Source organism: Lepeophtheirus salmonis, chromosome 5, assembly GCF_016086655.4.
Source record: "Lepeophtheirus salmonis chromosome 5, UVic_Lsal_1.4, whole genome shotgun sequence".
Taxonomy (NCBI): domain Eukaryota; kingdom Metazoa; phylum Arthropoda; class Copepoda; order Siphonostomatoida; family Caligidae; genus Lepeophtheirus; species Lepeophtheirus salmonis.
In genome coordinates this window covers 33,038,889-33,056,703 of record NC_052135.2, presented here as the reverse complement: position 1 = coordinate 33,056,703, position 17,815 = coordinate 33,038,889, and the positions used below count along the sequence as shown (strand labels likewise).

At 34.1% G+C, this 17,815-nt stretch overlaps 1 protein-coding gene across 12 annotated transcripts; it reads right to left on the bottom strand.

Annotated features, from left to right (window-relative positions):
- Nucleotides 1-2,417: 2,417 nt before the first annotated feature.
- LOC121118488 (uncharacterized) lies at nt 2,418-13,751 on the bottom strand. 12 transcript variants are annotated; one of them, XM_040713063.2, is made up of 15 exons: nt 12,923-13,751; nt 12,004-12,845; nt 11,527-11,585; nt 8,551-10,451; nt 8,088-8,135; nt 8,000-8,014; nt 7,579-7,851; nt 7,433-7,486; nt 7,260-7,370; nt 6,612-6,878; nt 6,259-6,522; nt 5,770-6,202; nt 5,179-5,481; nt 3,927-4,216; nt 2,418-3,854 (listed from the first exon to the last, which is right to left on the bottom strand). In XM_040713063.2, the coding sequence occupies exons 1-15, from the start codon at nt 13,040-13,042 to the stop codon at nt 3,612-3,614; spliced, it is 5,223 nt and encodes a 1,740-aa protein (XP_040568997.1). In that variant the 5' UTR covers nt 13,043-13,751; the 3' UTR covers nt 2,418-3,611. The 12 variants fall into 12 exon arrangements, with proteins under 12 accessions (XP_040568997.1, XP_040568999.1, XP_040569002.1 ...); XM_040713065.2 differs by having other exon boundaries at nt 3,927-4,186; XM_040713068.2 differs by lacking the exon at nt 5,179-5,481.
- Nucleotides 13,752-17,815: the final 4,064 nt, after the last annotated feature.

The window sequence follows — 17,815 nt, the reverse complement described above, 5'->3', positions numbered from 1 at the left end:
GATATCAAACAATAACTTACACTCACCCAAAAAAACACTAACATTTTAACAATATACTTTAAGATAGGGTACCAAACGTGGACTGTTAATTAATGTTTATTTTCTCATAACAATGGAAAAGTTTAGTGATTATCCTTTGATATTCTGTTACCGCCGTCCTTTTAACATAAACAAACTTTACTAATCATTTAGTTATTTAATCATCATGAGCGAGCAACATGTAAAAAGGCAGCGTATCTGGGATCTCCTAGATGCTGGAGTTGATGTAATGAAGATTACGGACATTGTTAAGTCTTCTAGTAGCCTAGTTTTTAAGTTGGCCAAGATGAAAAAAAAGTTGAAAAGAACTCTCCAGGATGTTAGGAAGTGAAGAGTATATTTTATAGAGGGATACGAAGTTCTTGTTAAGTTTGGAGAAGAATATAAGAAATATCCCACAAGGTCGATGGATAGCCTCGCCAACGACTTTTCTGTGGCTCCTAGGACCATCAGACAGAGGGCATGAAAGCATATGGATCTAGGCAAATGGGTCAATTGTTAAAATTTTCTTGGGCCAGAAGATTTTCACAATTGATCACTTCCACAACCACCGGAACGACTACTGGCTTGCGGAAACAAAAAAAGAGGGTAATCTTATTAAATATCCGGCACATGGCGTTATGGCCTCTGATGGAAAGAAAACACCTGCGTTCTTTTTCAAGTCTGGACAGAAAATCGACCAGGAAGCCTACTATAAGGTGCTTAGGTACACCATCTTACCATGAATGAAGACCAACTACCTGAAGGGTAATCGCGTATGGTCGCAGGGCGGTGCCCCCTCTAACACATCCGCCAAGTGCTAAAAGTTATGTGCAGATAATATGGCTCGATTTTGGTCCAAAGAGATATGGCCCTCTTCCTCACCAGATTTGAACACACTGGAATTTTCTATATGCGGCACACAGAAGCATAACTCGAGCAACAATAGATTGGCAAAAAGTCCTGATAACGTCTTAGGATCATGAAGTCTAAGTACCCAGAGCAAGTTATGGTTTTTGGCGTTGTTAGCTATGAAAATCACGTTATACCGGCCTTCATCTTCAAGCAGGTTCTGAAGGTCAGCGACAAGGCCAGTTTTATGTGTACCAAAGAACTTCCTTGCATCCGCAGCACTATGAAAGACCGACCTTGCATCTGGCAATAGGACAACATCCTGTCACACCATTACAAGATCACTCAATTTTCTTGATTATGATAGTAACTACATATTAATATGTAATAAAGAACAAAATTCTCGACTAACCACTCATTAGAGAGAAATGAATGAGATGTTCTGATAAGTATGTGAGACATTTTCTATCTTTTTAGAAAGTATTTATAGTGATAATTTATTTATTCTTCACGTCCATACCTATTAATACCTACAAACTGACCCGACAACATAAATAGATATATTTTTAAGTATGGAGAAAGCATGACCTGTAGGTACTGCTAAGCTATAAATTATCATAAAGCTATCCAAATTTATAGAAAGTAGTAATCTTAGCAACACCTTTTTTCTCGACTAGGAGCTTCGAGCGAGTATTACTCTATTGTAGGTATGTGAAACGATTTGAAAAATAAATAAATTTCAAGGCAATAATTAATATAATATAATGCAGCCTTTATTTATTTTTTTTTTTTTTCCCCCAAGGATCCCAATATTTCCAGTCATTAATATGATAGTGACAAGTCATTTGAATTTTTAGACATAAATTCTGACTCCCTCTTATCCGCATCTTTAACTCTACCTATAGTATGATTTTTGACGTACAATAAATATCCCATAGATGGTTAATGTGAGTTTCATGAAATTGTTTAAATGATAGTTGAAACATTTTAGCAAGTGAGAAAATTTCAAAAATTAAATACTTTAAAAATTGATAGAAATGTATATAACTAACATAGTGGTCTATCAGTACTTATTTATTAGGTCCAGTCCAGATGAGTCTTAAGACCGGTTCATAAGACTGTCAGGTCTAGAACTGATAAAAGAAAAGAAGAAATACAGTTGAGTGACGTTTTCAAGTGCCGAACTTTTAAGTTTTTGGGACAGAACTGGACAAGACTGCAGTCCTAAAGAAGGACAAAAACAACACTCACTTCCTATCATTATTTCAATCTTGAAATTTATAGAATAAACTTTCCCCTCCTTTAACAGAAAAAAATATTTAAGCATTTTATTGACATACCTACTCAATACTGTCTATAACTAAATAGCCTCTATGAACTCAGCCTTTGAAATGAACTAAGAAGGTGAATTCTGCGAAGCGAAGAAAAATTTGCTGACGTCATTAATTTAATAATAAAAGCGACACCTTGCGCCGGAAAAAAGTGTGAGTAAGACTTGAGGCGAGGTCATAGAAATACTTGATTTCGCTAAGTATAAAACATGATAATGTGTTTATTAAAAATGTATTTTCGTTCTATATAAACTAAAGGATAATAATATTTAGAAAATTATCTGCATCTTAGTATGTATGTATAGAATAGATATTGAATAAAAAGTTTAACATAATGAATAAAAAATTGGGATGGGATGCCTACAAATAAAATAATAAATTGGTGGGGGATAAGGAAAGATACTACTACTAATAATAATATTTACTATGGTGGCTCAATTTAAACCCTAATAAAAGATATTTGATTTTTTTATGAATGTAGTAGGTATGTATATAAACAATCACGTAAAAGAAACTATAAAAAGATAGATTTAAAAAAAAATAACAAATAAATCAATCAATCTTATATTGGCACATAATAATTAATAAGAATGATGCATCATCATATCAGTTGAAGTCATTATTATTTTTACTAAAAGTAAAAAAATACACACAAAATATTGCGTCAGCACCATGTAGTAGTAAAGTCATTTAAAATATGCAATTATGAACAGAGCAGCAGCAACAGCAGAGAAAATAGTTATAATGGAAAGGTGTATACAGTGATTTAGGTGTGATTGGGAGGAATATGCAATTAATTATATATTTCTCCCCTTCATTTTTTAGTAGAGCCCCATCATTCCTGGTGGACGATTCATGTACTTCATGCCTCCCCTCCGTCTTCTTTTTCAAGTACAGTCACACACTTTTTCATATTATCATTCCTTGGACTAGATCAACAATTAATGGGTTGATGAGAACAAATTATTGTGTTTGTGTGTGTAACTCATAAAAAGGGACAGTTAAAGAGATACTTTTTTGTATCTTTTTATCAGGATCCATAAAAAATTTATTCTAAATAAATAAAATGTATTTTTTTGTTTTGTTTCTTCATCAAATAAAACTAAAATGTGTTAATATCATATTGTCGACCAACTAAGAATAAGTTGACAGAAAGGGGTATTCAAAAAAATTTAAACAATAATAATAGTAATGATAATGATAATTAATTAAGGAGAATACAAAGAGAAAAATAACATTAAAAATGGGAATGAAACACCTTAGGATTTCATGAGTTCTAGTAGTAAATATATCACGGCACGCACACAAAGTTCTTTCATCAAAAGGAATTGAGCAAATGGTTTCTTTCTTTCTTTTAAGTCATGGGGAGATAATGATTAAATACACATGTAGTAGTATTATACATAATCTTCATTTCTTGAAAGCTTTTTTAAGAAAGTTTTCTTTTTTGACTTCTTTTTTATTATCCTTGTCATTATGCGCTTTTAATTCCTTTATTTTCTTTTTGATTTTCTCTCGATCCTCTTTACTTTTAATACCGAGTTCCTTCAGACCATTTGAATCAAAATTCAAAAGAGCTGCCCCTGTAATGGTCTTGTCCATGAAAAGGGTGATGTAGCTCTCCATTCCCAAAGCTAAAAGCCACTGACAGACCTACACGCCCATTAACAAATTTTTAAATTATAATTGCAAAATGGTAACACGAACAATCACTATTCCACTTACTTGTTCCTTGGCCCACTCTTCAACAGGGTTAGCAGACCAGGCCTGACTATTCGCATTGTTGTTATTGTTGCTACTATTCTTTGATGAAGTTTTGTTAAGGTGTTCAGGTCCTGCGACGGATGAGGATCCCTCTTGAAGAATTCTTGGAGGAGAACTTGGATGATGGTGATGAGGAAGACCACTGCTACTACTGTTGCTGTTATTGTTGGTGGTGGCGGTGGTATTTTGATAGCTGTTAGACGATGGAGAGTTCCGGAATTCTGGAGGAATAATGCCCATATCAGTGGGTTCTGGTTTATAGCCAAAGAAAAAGCAAAAAGCAGCGGAGCAATGAAAAAGAAACAACAAGCAAAGAAGTGTTTTAGTTGAGAGGTTAAGATACATAATTGTTATTTTTGTTTAATATTTTAAGGATTAAGGAAAGTCAATAATAAGTAATAACACAGAAAAAAAGATTAAATAAAGGAAGGACAAGAGAGTTTTAAATTACTCAAAACTCGTGGATTTCTCATCCACTTTGCTGATCGTTAATATTAGTGAAGTAACTTATCTAAAATATAGTAATATCTAACTACCCTTTGAACATACATTAATACAACACTCAATACTAAACAAGGAACTTGTTCAAAAATATTTCTACAAAAATATTTACTCTAGTAGTACCTACTCTCTTATATTGTATATATGCATATATAATATAACATAATTATATCATAATTAGTAATAATACAATTCTAACCTATTTTTGTGTATCAATCGTCTTCATCCAAGAGAACGATTAAATGGCACTTAAAACACTGGAGTTAAATATGCTAATAAGTTGCAGATTGCAATTAAATACAATAAGAGTACTTCTTAAAAAATAATTAATTAGTTTTGATAAGCAACTAACATAAATTTGCATCAATATTCAAAGTCGGTGACTGGTACCAATAGGCGGCAATATTATATAATATCTAATAACTAGCTCTAATTTGGTCTTCAAACATACCTCCTTCGACGGAAGAATTTCCGTATGAAATATTTATAAACAGCTTTGGCTTTAAAATGAATAATAGGAATTCAAATAAATTCAGAATTAAAGAAAGAATTAATTATCAAGTTCCTAAATCCGGCATCAAGTTAAATATAAAAAAGAACCCTCATCAAAAAAAGAAAGAAAAAAAGAGAGACAGATAATAGCTAGTCAGAGGCATGGATTGATGACGTCTCTGAGAATTGTATGTATGTAATTATTAATAGCATAGCCTACCGATATTATGCCTGGAATGAGTATTAGGAGCTGTAGAAGGTGAGCCCGCTGTAATATTATCAAAAGCATTTTGACCTATGAGTACAATTCCACCATTATTATTTTGTCGATGATCAAGTCCATAAGTGGAAGAAGAAGGGGATGGATGACTATGCTGACCAATATTATTACTATTACTGTTATTAGCATTGTGATGGTGTTGTTGATGATGATGGTAGTAAGAATGAGTGGTGGTCTCTACAGTAGGAATGATCACAGATTGAGTAGTAGGTAGGTGCGATGATGATGAATTCGTCTTCCGTACTAGGTTTTTGTATTTGTGGGTTTAAATTTAAGGTAATTACAAGTTAGTAATGAGGCCAAACACAATGTCAAAAGCGCAAATAAGCACATAGTATACATTTAAAAAATATACTGTATGTTATGCCTATTAAACAGTTATAGATAGTTAATCTATATTAATGATTAATAAGTAAAAAAATAAAAATAACCATGTGCTCATTAAGCGTTTTAAATGATGTCACTTTAAAACAGCAAAGCAAGTAATAAAACAAACGTGAATGCAAACAAAGTGCGAAACTTTTTACTCACCATTATCGTCGGCAATTTTGACAGCCTGCTTGATGTCAGCAATGACTTCATCTGGAACACCAGACTCCAAGTTGGCAACAGCCGCGTTTTTCCTTCTCTCTTCTAGGGAAGACTTGAGTTGATCTGCTAAACTCATGTTTCCTCCTCCTCCAGCAATGGAAGAAGAGACAGCAGGATTGGGTAATGGTTGCGATTTAGTGTTCGTCTTATGCTGTTCTTGTCGTCGTTGGACAGCATTATTCATTTCAGCCAGGAAATTTGGATTTTTACTAGGAGATATAGGAGGGTTTGCCTTTGGTAGTGGAGGAAGAGGTTTATTATACGTTCGATTCGAGACTGCTACACATGTCGCAGCCATATAACCAGAATCACTATCAGGCGTTGCTTCACGAGATTCACTGCAGCTCTCCTGATCTAGCTCAAAACTATCAGTCTGAAATCAAAGAATTCAATATCAGCCAACATGTCATCTTATTTCTAAAAACTTACCGTCTGGAAACTGGAAGCACTAGCTGCGCTGACACTTCTTTTGAGAACATTAGATCGAAGAGCATCAGGGGTTGGTCGGTGTCTTTGCGACATCATGGCACCTTTAGTGGCTAATTCAGCTTTAAATTTATTGGCTCTTATGTCCAATAATTCATGAGCAGGAACAGCACTGTCAAATTCTTCTTTAATATCCTTGTTGTCCATATTGTAAACGTTAACTTCTTCAGTTTCAGAAATGTCTAAGGAAGCGTCTTCAGGTAATACCTACGAAGAGACAAATAAATAATGTATAGATGACTGTCTCAATATGATTTAACGAAGTTTGAATACATTATTATTGACTTATAACTTACTGGTTTTCTTTTTAAAAGTTCTGGAGGCGATAACAAATTCGTTCCATCATGATTATATGGCAGGGAAATAGGAATACCAGCATATTTCTGAGTGGAAGCAAGTTCTTTTTCTAGTTGAATCACCCGATCACTCAGTAATTTTAAATGTGAATGGTATCCCTGGTCTCGTTCCTGAAGCTGAAGAGCTAAAAATTGTTCGTGTTCCTTTAATTCATGTATGATCCGCTTAGCATGAGCGTATTTTCGTTCAAGTTCTTTGGACCTTTCCTATTTATGTATTAAAGGATAAAAATAGTTTTAAGTCACAATCACATGGATGAAACCAATTAATAATTGTTTATCAGTCACCTCAATAATGCACAAATTGTCAGTTATTTAATTCACTATTACTAACAAAGATGTTAATAGATGCTGGGAATACGTAAAAATCTAAGCAACTGGGAGAAATCTACATTCAAGCATATTTTAATTCAATATGCATGCTAGTACTTTGGCAAATGTCCATTATTTTTAAATTTGAAATATATAGACAGATATGTATATTACATTATACATACTTATACCTATTTGTGCCAATGTATTGGAAGGCATGACATATATTTTGGGGTGAATGTTTCATAAAATGACGTAAAATCTATAAGACCTTACCTGATCTTCCAAGCTTAACGACGTTTGTATACCAGATTCAGTGAGATTAGCTTTGTCTGTTTGAATTTGCTGTTCTTCAGACGTATTATTTAACTTTGAACCCGAAGTAATCTACAGAAAAATGCAGGAATCAGTTCTGAACTGACAAAAGATTATAAATATCAAAAACTTACTTTGGACCTCATTTCTGCCATCTCAGCTTCTATCGCCATATTTCGATACTGAGCCTTTAAAAATAAGGTTTTAATAGATTAAGTTATTCACTTAATTAAAAAATGTATGAATTTCTGAAAGAGATGTTTATAATTGATGCTATTACCTCTTCCAATCTACGTTTTAAAATTTTAATATCATTGTTAAGCTTTTGACCTTTAGGATCGTTCATCAGCTCACGATTATCTGGAGAAGAAATTGATTCTTCTGGAGAAGTAGCAAAGCCATCTTCTTCTCTACGAGTCTCAAACTCTTCCTCTTGAATGGTATGCTCCCCTTCAACAGTGCTTGAATTTGTAACAGAGGTGTGCTCACTCGAATCATACTGCTCCAATTGAGCCATATGCTGTCTTTGGCGCTCTGCTCTATCCAAGTCCGCCTAAAAAGAAAATAAATGATGGATATTAATTGCTATATAGGATTAAACACAACTCTGAATAATAATTATTCATTAGGAAGGCCTTCAATGATTATTGAATAATAAAATAGAAAACATGAGATATTCCCACATTGTTAAGGTTTCTTACCCAATACTCCTCATACTATTTTTTATTATTGCAGCGTGTAAAAAATAAATATTTTATAATGCTATAATTATACTCTTTCCCCTCTTACCCAACAATCATCGTCATCATCCATATCCTCATCTTCGTCTTCAGACGGCTTTCAAATAAGAATAAAATATGATTTAACGTTACATTACATATCAATAAATCTCGTCAATACTTCATACATTAGATATGACATGGCTAAAATCAAAATAAAACAATTCCCACAATGTACCAATAGGAAATTATTGAACATTGGGTCCGTTATGACTGCATTCAACATAAAGAAATGAATTTAGGGGATGAAAAAGAGATTTGAATACACTTCTTTACTACTCAACGTTTGATGAATAAATGTATTCACTAATGTATTAAATGCAAATGTAATTAATTATCAATAATATTTTCGTAAGTTCAAACACATCATCATTAAATACAAAAATGTTAATACATTCGTTCGCGTAATTATTGGCATATCGTAATGTCTGGTTTAAATTCTTATTGATTCTAATTTCAAAATAATAATTTACCTGTAGGGATTGCCTGATAAGCTGAGCAACTTCACTATTTTCAGGATCTTTGTCCCTTCCAATAACAAATCTGATAACGCCAGAAGTATTTTGTAACACAGACGAGGCATAAGCTTGTGTGACTCCAACGAGAGATTTCCCATCGACTTCGATGATTTGGTCGTTGACTTTGATTTGATTATTTTTTGTGGCAGCACCACCCGGAGTTACGGTTTTTACGAAGATGCCCAACTTTTCTAAGCCTGTATCTGCACCAACACCCATTCCGATTATGCTCAGACCTAGTCCATCTGGACCTTTCACTAATTCCACTTCAAAAGTATCCATTTTTTCTACTCTTTTCTCCAACTCGTATTCAGCCGATGCCGCAACAGGATCTATATCGTCATTTCGACGGTCATATTCATCAATAGAATAGGTAGAAAACTGCCGAATAGGCTCATTTGAAAAACTTAGACGTCCAGGCGATTTAAAGAAAGAGGCTGATCCCTCATAAGCAGAAGCAGGATCTATTCCATCTATTTCGAACCAATAATGCCCGTCATCTAAATAGTGAACTCCAGTGCATTCATCAAAATAAACTTCCTTTGCAGGATCCTTTATCAATACTATGCTATCATCCTGGTCTTCGATTTCCTTAGGAGCTGTAGTACTAGCAATATTTTCTCGGCACTCAGACTGATAAACTAAATTGTCTAGTTTATCCAAAGCCTCAGAAGCTGCTTTAGCGACAATTAATTCCTCAGAATCAACATTAACATTAGTTACATTCTCTTTATCAGGACTCAGAAGACGTACCACTTCCCTTGCTTGATCATCTGTAAGTCTTTTTTCCAAAAGATTAGAAGAGAGCAGCATGTCAGCTTCATTAGGTGTCATTTCCTCTATCACTACAGGATTTGATTTGGATTCATCAAGTCCTAATTTTATTGGAGTACTCCGAAAATCTCCATTATCTTCTTTAAAACCCAAATGACCACTAGAAACAGTAGCATCAAACTGAAGTTCATCTTGATACTCATCCGAAGATGAAGAGGATTCATCTTTTTTGATTGTTCCTTGAACACAATTGTTAGAATAATTAGTATTAGAAAAAGTTTTAGGATTTAAATCAGAATTTTCCATTAAATCCACTGTGGGCTCAGGGGTTTGGCACTTATCTGATGGTAAAGAATTGAAAGATTGTTTGAGATCAAGCACGAGAGGATTGGAATAATACAATTCTTTATCATTTATTGGAGAAATATTTGATTCATCCAACTCATCATCAATAAAAGGCACTTCATTTGTGGTAGAGGATATAGAAGACACGGAAGGAGATTTATGAACCACAGTAACAGGATCAGTATCTTCATCGTCATTCACAGTTGGTGGATCGTCTGACAATGAATCTAAATTAGGATCGTCTGTTAATTTATTGAATTCCTCTACGGCATTTTTACTTTCAATGGGCTCTAAACTAGGAAAAAGTTTCGATTCATCAATTAAAAGGGAGGCTGGTCCATCACCAATTAAAATTTTATCTGATTTTAAGTCATCCAATGAAGCGTCATAGATCATTCCTTGAGCAAAACTTCTTGCATGTTCTGTACCATTTTGTCGGCTAAAATTGAATTCCCTATTGATTCTGTCAGATACTTTAGGACTATTCATGTCTTCTGAGTCATCTTCTCTGACTGTAACAGCCATAGCTGTAACTAAAGAGCCATTTGAATGATTCTCATCATCTTCATTATCCTCTGAGGAAGAAACAGAAGTCCTACCTTCCATATTTGGTTTATAGTTTTTCCCATTAAATGAAAGACGTTTTACTATTTCTAGAGGTGGTTTGGGAGAGAGTGCAGGCTTAGAATTCGACAAAGGCTGATGTGAATTGAGTTCAGATTGATTTTTTTCCAGAACTAAAATGAGAAAATGAATAATAAATAAATTTGACGTAAAAGAAAAGGTTGAGGAAAAAAATTAATTTATACGTTGTGTAGAAGTTGTAACTTGTATAAGCAGATTGTACAATTTACAATTACTACGTCTCACTACGCTTTATTTAATTATATCATCATTAATTTTAGTTTATACATTGATGAGTAGTATAACAATGGACATTTAAACTTTATTATGTGCCACAGTATACATGACAAAAGCCCGCTAGCCTGTGGCAAGTACAAACCCAGTCGAGCTATTTCAGAATTGCTAGTATCTAGCCTGTTTCCAAGTAATGGAGTACTTTAAATACAACATATACAGAGGCAATTTTGAGTTCCAGCCATAAGTACTTCTTGTGACAACGTCTCATAAGTCGAATAGACATTGAAAACAAATGTTATGGGTGATTTTTTAGCAAAATATATAGCTTTCTTTTTCTACTCCTAAAATTTACATTATTTGAAAACAAATTGCCTCTACACTGGTCTCTTACTATTCAAGAATTATCCAATATTTTTGGTATTCTGGGCTAGAAATTTTTTCAAAGGGCTATTAAAAAAACAAACACTATCCCTATTGGATATTTAACAACCATCGAGCCTGCTTGTACATATTTGAACCAAGTAGTCATATAATTGTGAATTAAGATAAATATAGCCTGGGTGTAGAATGCTAGGAATTTATTTTTCTACATTAAGTAGGAAAAACTAATACTAATGACCAAACACATAAAAGAAGTTGACAAAAAAACACAACAGGATTACGAAACTAGTTACAATTAATTATTGTAATTGAAGTCTTAACTAAATAGTACTCAATAAATGTATACATTTAAAAAAAAATAATTAAATGCATATGGTATGAAGTTTGTGGCAAGAATAAAACATAATATAAGTATTAGGATTGCATACATGTATGTAAAATAGACATACATTTGAATAAATATACATACATACATAGTTGTGAGGCATAAAATGAAATTCAAGAAGTGTAAAAAGCTAATAATATCTAAGCAATATTAATATTTCCTGTAAATACATAGTAGTAACTCACTTTTGTTGACAGCATTTAGAACTTCAGGCCCGGCATCCTCCAAATCATCTTGCTTTATCCTAAAAATAAGCAATAAATGAAATTTTACAAAGATGTATGTTGTAGGTAGTTGTAACGTTCAGACACATATTTGTGAGCAATATTAGGCTAAAAATAATATTTGACACGGAAGCCATAATATTTCATAATGATTCTCAATTGTTTTAATCATTGGATAAAAAAATAACAATGAAAGCCTACATTAATATAAAACATACCATGCACTAGAGCCAATGGTGAAAGAAAATATACATTATTTTGTATATATTTTTTTCTACATACATAAAAGTAGTTATAAAAAACCAACCGAGTATGTACATCTATTAATAAAACCTTTACATAATGACAAATGTTCAAAAATTTTTACAAATTCATCCATGTACATATATTGTATAAGCATGAACTCACAAACTTTGTATTTAAAAATGATACTCTTACCTTTCACCAGGAGGTGGGGATTTACATGGTGTAGCTGTGGGACTCGTCTTCTTCCAATTTCGGATATAATCCTCAATTGAGTCAGAAGAGGAGGAGGAGGTTCGTGCACTTAAAGGAGGTTTTTCATGATGTTCATCTTCTTCTGGATTAGTAAGGAAATATTCTTCATCCTCACTCTTGGAAGAGGAAAGAGTTGGGTGTTTATGTGAATTTGATGAGACGACATGAGAAGTGGGAGTAGTAGCAGTAGTATGGATAGGACTTTTTTTAACAGATTCTCGTGTCCCGTTTTCGACTTTTCCTTTTTCAAAATTGCTGAACCAGTTGCGCTGTTTATTAGTAAGTTCTTTTATAGAAGATTTTTCTGATGCAGTAACCGAAGAATGAAGAAGTTCATCTGACGAAGAGGAGATGAAGTGAGGAAGGGATGTTTTCCTCAGGGGGATTGGGACATTATTCTCCGAATGAGCCGTAGATGTGGAGACTGGACGCTGTTGGATCATAGATTCTTGTGGACTTACAGAGCGTGATCGCGAGGGAAAACGTGAATGAGGATCTCTCACAACATCTAGTTCCTCCGTAGATCCCCCCATTTTTTCAAACATGGCTCGTGCATCATTAAATCGTGTTGTATGGCTTTGAGATCGCTCAACAGACGCCGAAGAATTCTCTCCGTCTCCTTTGTTAGGACGAGTCACAGGGATTTGTGGCTTTTTAAAGAGACGCGGCTTTTCCTTTGGAGGCGCTACTTGAAATATGGATGCAATTTGAGAGACCATCCCTTCCTTGGGCTTCCCTCCGCTGTCCACACTCCCCATGGAACAAGAACGCCGAGGTGAGCACTAAGGGCAAAAGGGAGCAACAAAACATTAAACATGGATACATGACATACATAACACAGCAACACAGCCAATAGTACCTCGGGAGGAGGAGAGGGCTTCTCAAAACTAGAAAGGCGAGCAGATATCGCTGAGGACGTTCCCGGTAGAAACGGAGGTCTCGGAGGAGGAGAGGTCATGCTTTTCACCTTCATCGACATCTCCTCTCTAGGATTATTTCCTTTAGAAACAACGTGGAGAATATCGGATATCGGAGCTAAATGAGGAACACCATTTTTTACTGGAAATAATAAAAGGCAGCAGCAGAGGGTTGTTCAATCCGGGATCAATTCTTCTTTTAGTACTACTCGGATTCTCAAGTCCCTTTGATTTTCCCTTTTTAGTTACACACTCTCTCTCTCTCTGTCTATCTATCTCTCTCTCTCACTCACTCACTCTCTTTAAAAAATACACGCATACGTACACCTCAAGACGACTAAGGAAAAAGAAGAAGACTAAAAGCAACTAACACGTAACGACCACTACTACCACCATCATCAAATGGCAAATCTCATTACTAGCTAGCTCCCTCTCTCTCTCCCTCTCTATTTCTCTTCTCTTGTTTATCATCCTTTAATTCACCAACGCCCCGCTCTCGGTCTTTCTCTTTTTTTCGATCATGATTCTATCACGCCGGCATCCCGGCCTGCAAGACGTTCCATTACCTCCTATTTATTATTATTCTATGAAGACTCGAGTGTGTGTAATTTTTTTAAATGTCATAACGACCCACGAACTGACGGAAAAAGAATGCACTTTCCCCTTCTTTACACTCTCCTTAAGAATCTTTTTACTCCAATCCGCAATCATCGTTCCACTACTTTTTTTCTTCTTCTTAAAAATATGATATTGTATAGCAGTGGCTTCGATATATAATATAATAATATCCTCCATATATAAAAATTTAAATTGATGTATTTGTGAGGATTTTGGACAAATTTTGAATTTATATGGTTTCTAAAAAAGAAATTTTCTTTTACGTAATAACTTTTTTGGAGCACACATTTTGAGAAACCCTGAAAATTCCGGCATCCCTCTGTCACCTATGAACGTAGCACGTACGCATTTAATAAAATAGAAAAAGATTCCCAAGTTGTATGCATACTGAATACGTATTGGTCTATAATAACTTTATTGCCTAGAGCGAGTATGTTTTGAGATAAAGCAACCACCTAAAAAGTGCCTTCTTGAATTATGAGACTCTGACGTGTCTTATCATTTCTGCACGGGTTTTTAAAGTCATTTTTGATCGCACTTGTATCCATCTTAGAACAGACGACGTTACTTATGGGTAATAATATTTATTCATGTTTCTCTAAATAAAATCAATGCAGTACTTGAATGGTAATAGTATATTACTGATCAGATGCTGAGCTGTAAGGATATAACCGTAAAGTGTACATAGGATAGGATTATCATTTTACGATGTACTTGTATAAATTTACTTCATGATTCATGATATAATAATAATAATAATTAGTGTTGGATTCCAGTATAACTCAAACTTGAAAAAAACAAAAAAAACTTTAACTCAAATGATCAAAACTCGAAGGATTAGAGAAGATTAATATAATCGAAAGCTCAAAAATATATTTAAAAATAAAAAAATCAAATCTACCATTTTGCATTTTTGTTATTATGATAGTGACACCGGAACCATATGGGCTATTGACTCTCCAACTTTTGAGGATTTTGTATAGTTTTATCAATTAGCATTTATCGTCTTGCCCTAAAAAATTTAAATGTCAAAATTTTTGAGATTTTTTTTTTTCAATTTGCCTTAAAATAAAAAAAAGGTTATTTGATCAAATTTTTTCCCTTACAAAAAATTTAACTTTAAATTATTCATGTTTGTACTGGAGATTTATAAAACATAAGGGACGGAAACTTGAAACTTACATACTTGGAAAGAAAAATGAAAATATTCTTTAATTAAACATTTAACAAAAGTCTTTATTAATCTTTTTCTGAAACATAGCCAATGTCAAATTGATTTATACTATTCAGCCCCCATTGGCCTCAGAGATGGCGACCAGACTCTTTTGAAAAGAGTTGCAAGTATTGTGAATGAAGTTCGGGTCCAAAGCAGCCCAGTCCTCGGCTAATGCTAGGTGTTTGGTGGAAGTCACCATTCGAAGGTCCTCACTTATTTCCTCGATAAAGGTCATTGCAGGGATTGTAGAAGGGACCAATGACAAAAGTTGTAAAGTGAAAAGAATATGCTGTTGAGGAGTCCCTGTCAACCTTGAAGATGGGTCATCTTCATGATGGCTATGTGGAGGGGCCTCTCCAGCCTCACCAAAGACTTTCCACCCAACTTTTTGACATTTTTGAACACGGCCGTGTATCTGTCGTTGACATTCTTGGCATGGGCGCGCAGAGACTTCGTTCGGTCATTTTTGATGGCGTCCTTGAGGCATCCGCATTAATGATTGGTTTTTTCAAGAGCCCTCTTTCCTCTCTATGACCTCCTTGAGATCTGGCCTCTTTTTAAATTGTAGATGGTCTTACAAGCCATTCCCGTCAGCCTGGCTACCAAGGTGAGTGTGACCCACACGAAAGCAGTAGGTACTTGAGATACATGGCTAACTATATGATTACAGACCGTTCTAATTTCTTGGCACAGAACCTCTCAAACCTATATATAATGACTTAAATCTGTTGTGTTCTTATGCTGGTCCGTTAATTTGTAATTGGTAAAAGAAAGAAGGAATTTTCTTTTACTAAGCAGTGGTCAATATTAGTTAATTTGTGAGTAGTGAAGATCCTTTCCTAAATAGATTCAATTATATTCAGAAGTTGTTTGAACTTTCGTGTGTTGTCATAAAAGACACTCCGTAATCCTGAGGATTTCTTGCAGAGTTATAACTGGAAGTCCTTGTTGGACTCAGAGTAGAATTGGGGATCGAAATTGGAGTAATTCGAGCAAATGTTTTTGTTTATATCCTTTTCTCCTTCCTCTCTTGTCACAGATGATTGTAGCTGATCTAATGAAACGTCATGAGCATTATTCTTTCTCTCCTCCAAAACATTCTTCAAATTGTCAGGGTTACCATATTGATTTTTAGTTTCTTTTTTTAACATGCCCATTCTACACTGGATTTCAACATTAATAATAGCGATACAACAATTTGAAATAATTTTCTATGAAGCAAATTGATATTCTCTAAGAATTATCAACATTTTTGATTTATGATATCTTTTTGAAATTCAAATTTTATCCCTTGAATGCAAAAATATTTTCATTTGCTCGACTTGTGCGTCAATCAAACTAAAACTGAACTCAATATTCAATTACTCGAACTCTATGGTTATAACTCGAATTCAATACTAATAAAAACTAAGTAAGAGGTTTTAGCCCTTACATGATAATTCGATCTCATAGGGATTCATTGAGAAAGAGAGAGAGAGAGGATCATTTAAAACGACTATATGCATATTCTGATGTCTATTAAAAGTAGAGCAGGTTGTTGTTTGTACATTCCGCATATAATAATGTTGTGTATATTGTACAATTTATTCATCGTCATTGATGTGTGTCAAATTGAATGATTTACATATTAACGAATAATAAAATTATAAATATTAGGGACTTCCAAGTTTTTCTCTAGCTTTTTGGGGGTTTTACATACAGAGTGTGAAATTGGTATCTAATAACAATGTACATATAATTAAAACAGGGCATTAATGTTTTTAAGTTTGTCCATTTATGTGGTGAGTTAGCCCAAAAAATAATCTTGACCAACAAAAAACGGAGGAAATGTCATATACATATAAATATAATCCAACGATTTGCATGTACATTTCAATCAATTATATGAATTATAATCAAACTTCTAGGATACACTGACTAAAATATACAAGAATATTAACTATTGTTTGATTTATGAGGCTTAATTTGACCCCAATATGGCTTGTCAAATAATATATATAAACTCTATTGTCATTCCTTTATTTTGGCGATGAATTTTTAATGCTTTACATGAAATTTGTGGCGTCTCTAACGCATTAACCAAAATAATTTGTTGATATAAATGAATGATAATTAATTAGTCGAACAGTACAAATGTACTCCAGACTCAATTTTTGCAGGAATCATACTAGATTGCTTTTGTGATGACGAGCCACGTATGTACATTCTCTCTCTTGTTTTAACTAAAGGAATTTAATATTTATGCCGTATCACCATTTCTTCAAGGTATTTTCAAGTAGGTATATTGTAAATATGATATCATAAAACGAGGCTCAAAACTTTGGTTCCGGGATGACGTCTCTCTCTCTCTCTTAAAAGGACATAATGCATTGCAAAATATGTATATATAAGTATAACTAAGTAGTCTATAGTATAATTTATATACACTCATTCATACCTTCCTAGAATATTTTTTTAAAACCTGAGTCACGGTGGAAGAAATAGGAAAACATACGGAATTACACATTGTATTAATTGTAATAATATATATTTGACTTTTGAGATTTAATTCAGAGGTGGGACCTTGAACCTGAGACTTGTCCCACAAGCAGCCATTATTGTTTGCCTCAGTGTCGGATGCAAACCCAAGGATGCAAATAACTCCATAGAGAATTATGCAACTGTGACGATTTTTTGAATTCCATGCTTAAATTGATGTTAACAGATCCGGTGTCATGCTAGAATTTTAAATTGATACGATTTGTCCAAATCAGATAATTGGAACAAGATTTATTCAGAAAAATCAACATTTATGCTTTGGACAAATATAATGTGGTCTCCATGCTGCCCGAATCTGAACCCCTTGGACTACAGTGCAAGGTGGGCGTCTTGGAGAGAGAGTCCAATAAAAGTCTGCGGATCGTGGGGTACCATCCTCCAGGCAGTGACCAACATGGAGAAGGAGTTCCTTATCAAGGTATGTGCCAGGTTAGAGGCTGTGGTTGAAGCTGGAGGGGGTTAG

What these genes read in the sequence shown, in the direction of transcription:
- LOC121118488 (XM_040713063.2), bottom strand. Translation starts at nt 13,042, where the DNA reads ATGTCGATGAAGGTGAAAAGCATGACCTCTCCTCCTCCGAGACCTCCG. An exon ending in CGTTAAGCTTGGAAGATCAG is followed by an intron (nt 6,879 to 7,259) that starts GTAAGGTCTTAT and finishes ATACATAAATAG; the next exon opens with GAAAGGTCCAAAGAACTTGA. An exon ending in AACTTTTAAAAAGAAAACCA is followed by an intron (nt 6,523 to 6,611) that starts GTAAGTTATAAG and finishes GTCTCTTCGTAG; the next exon opens with GTATTACCTGAAGACGCTTC.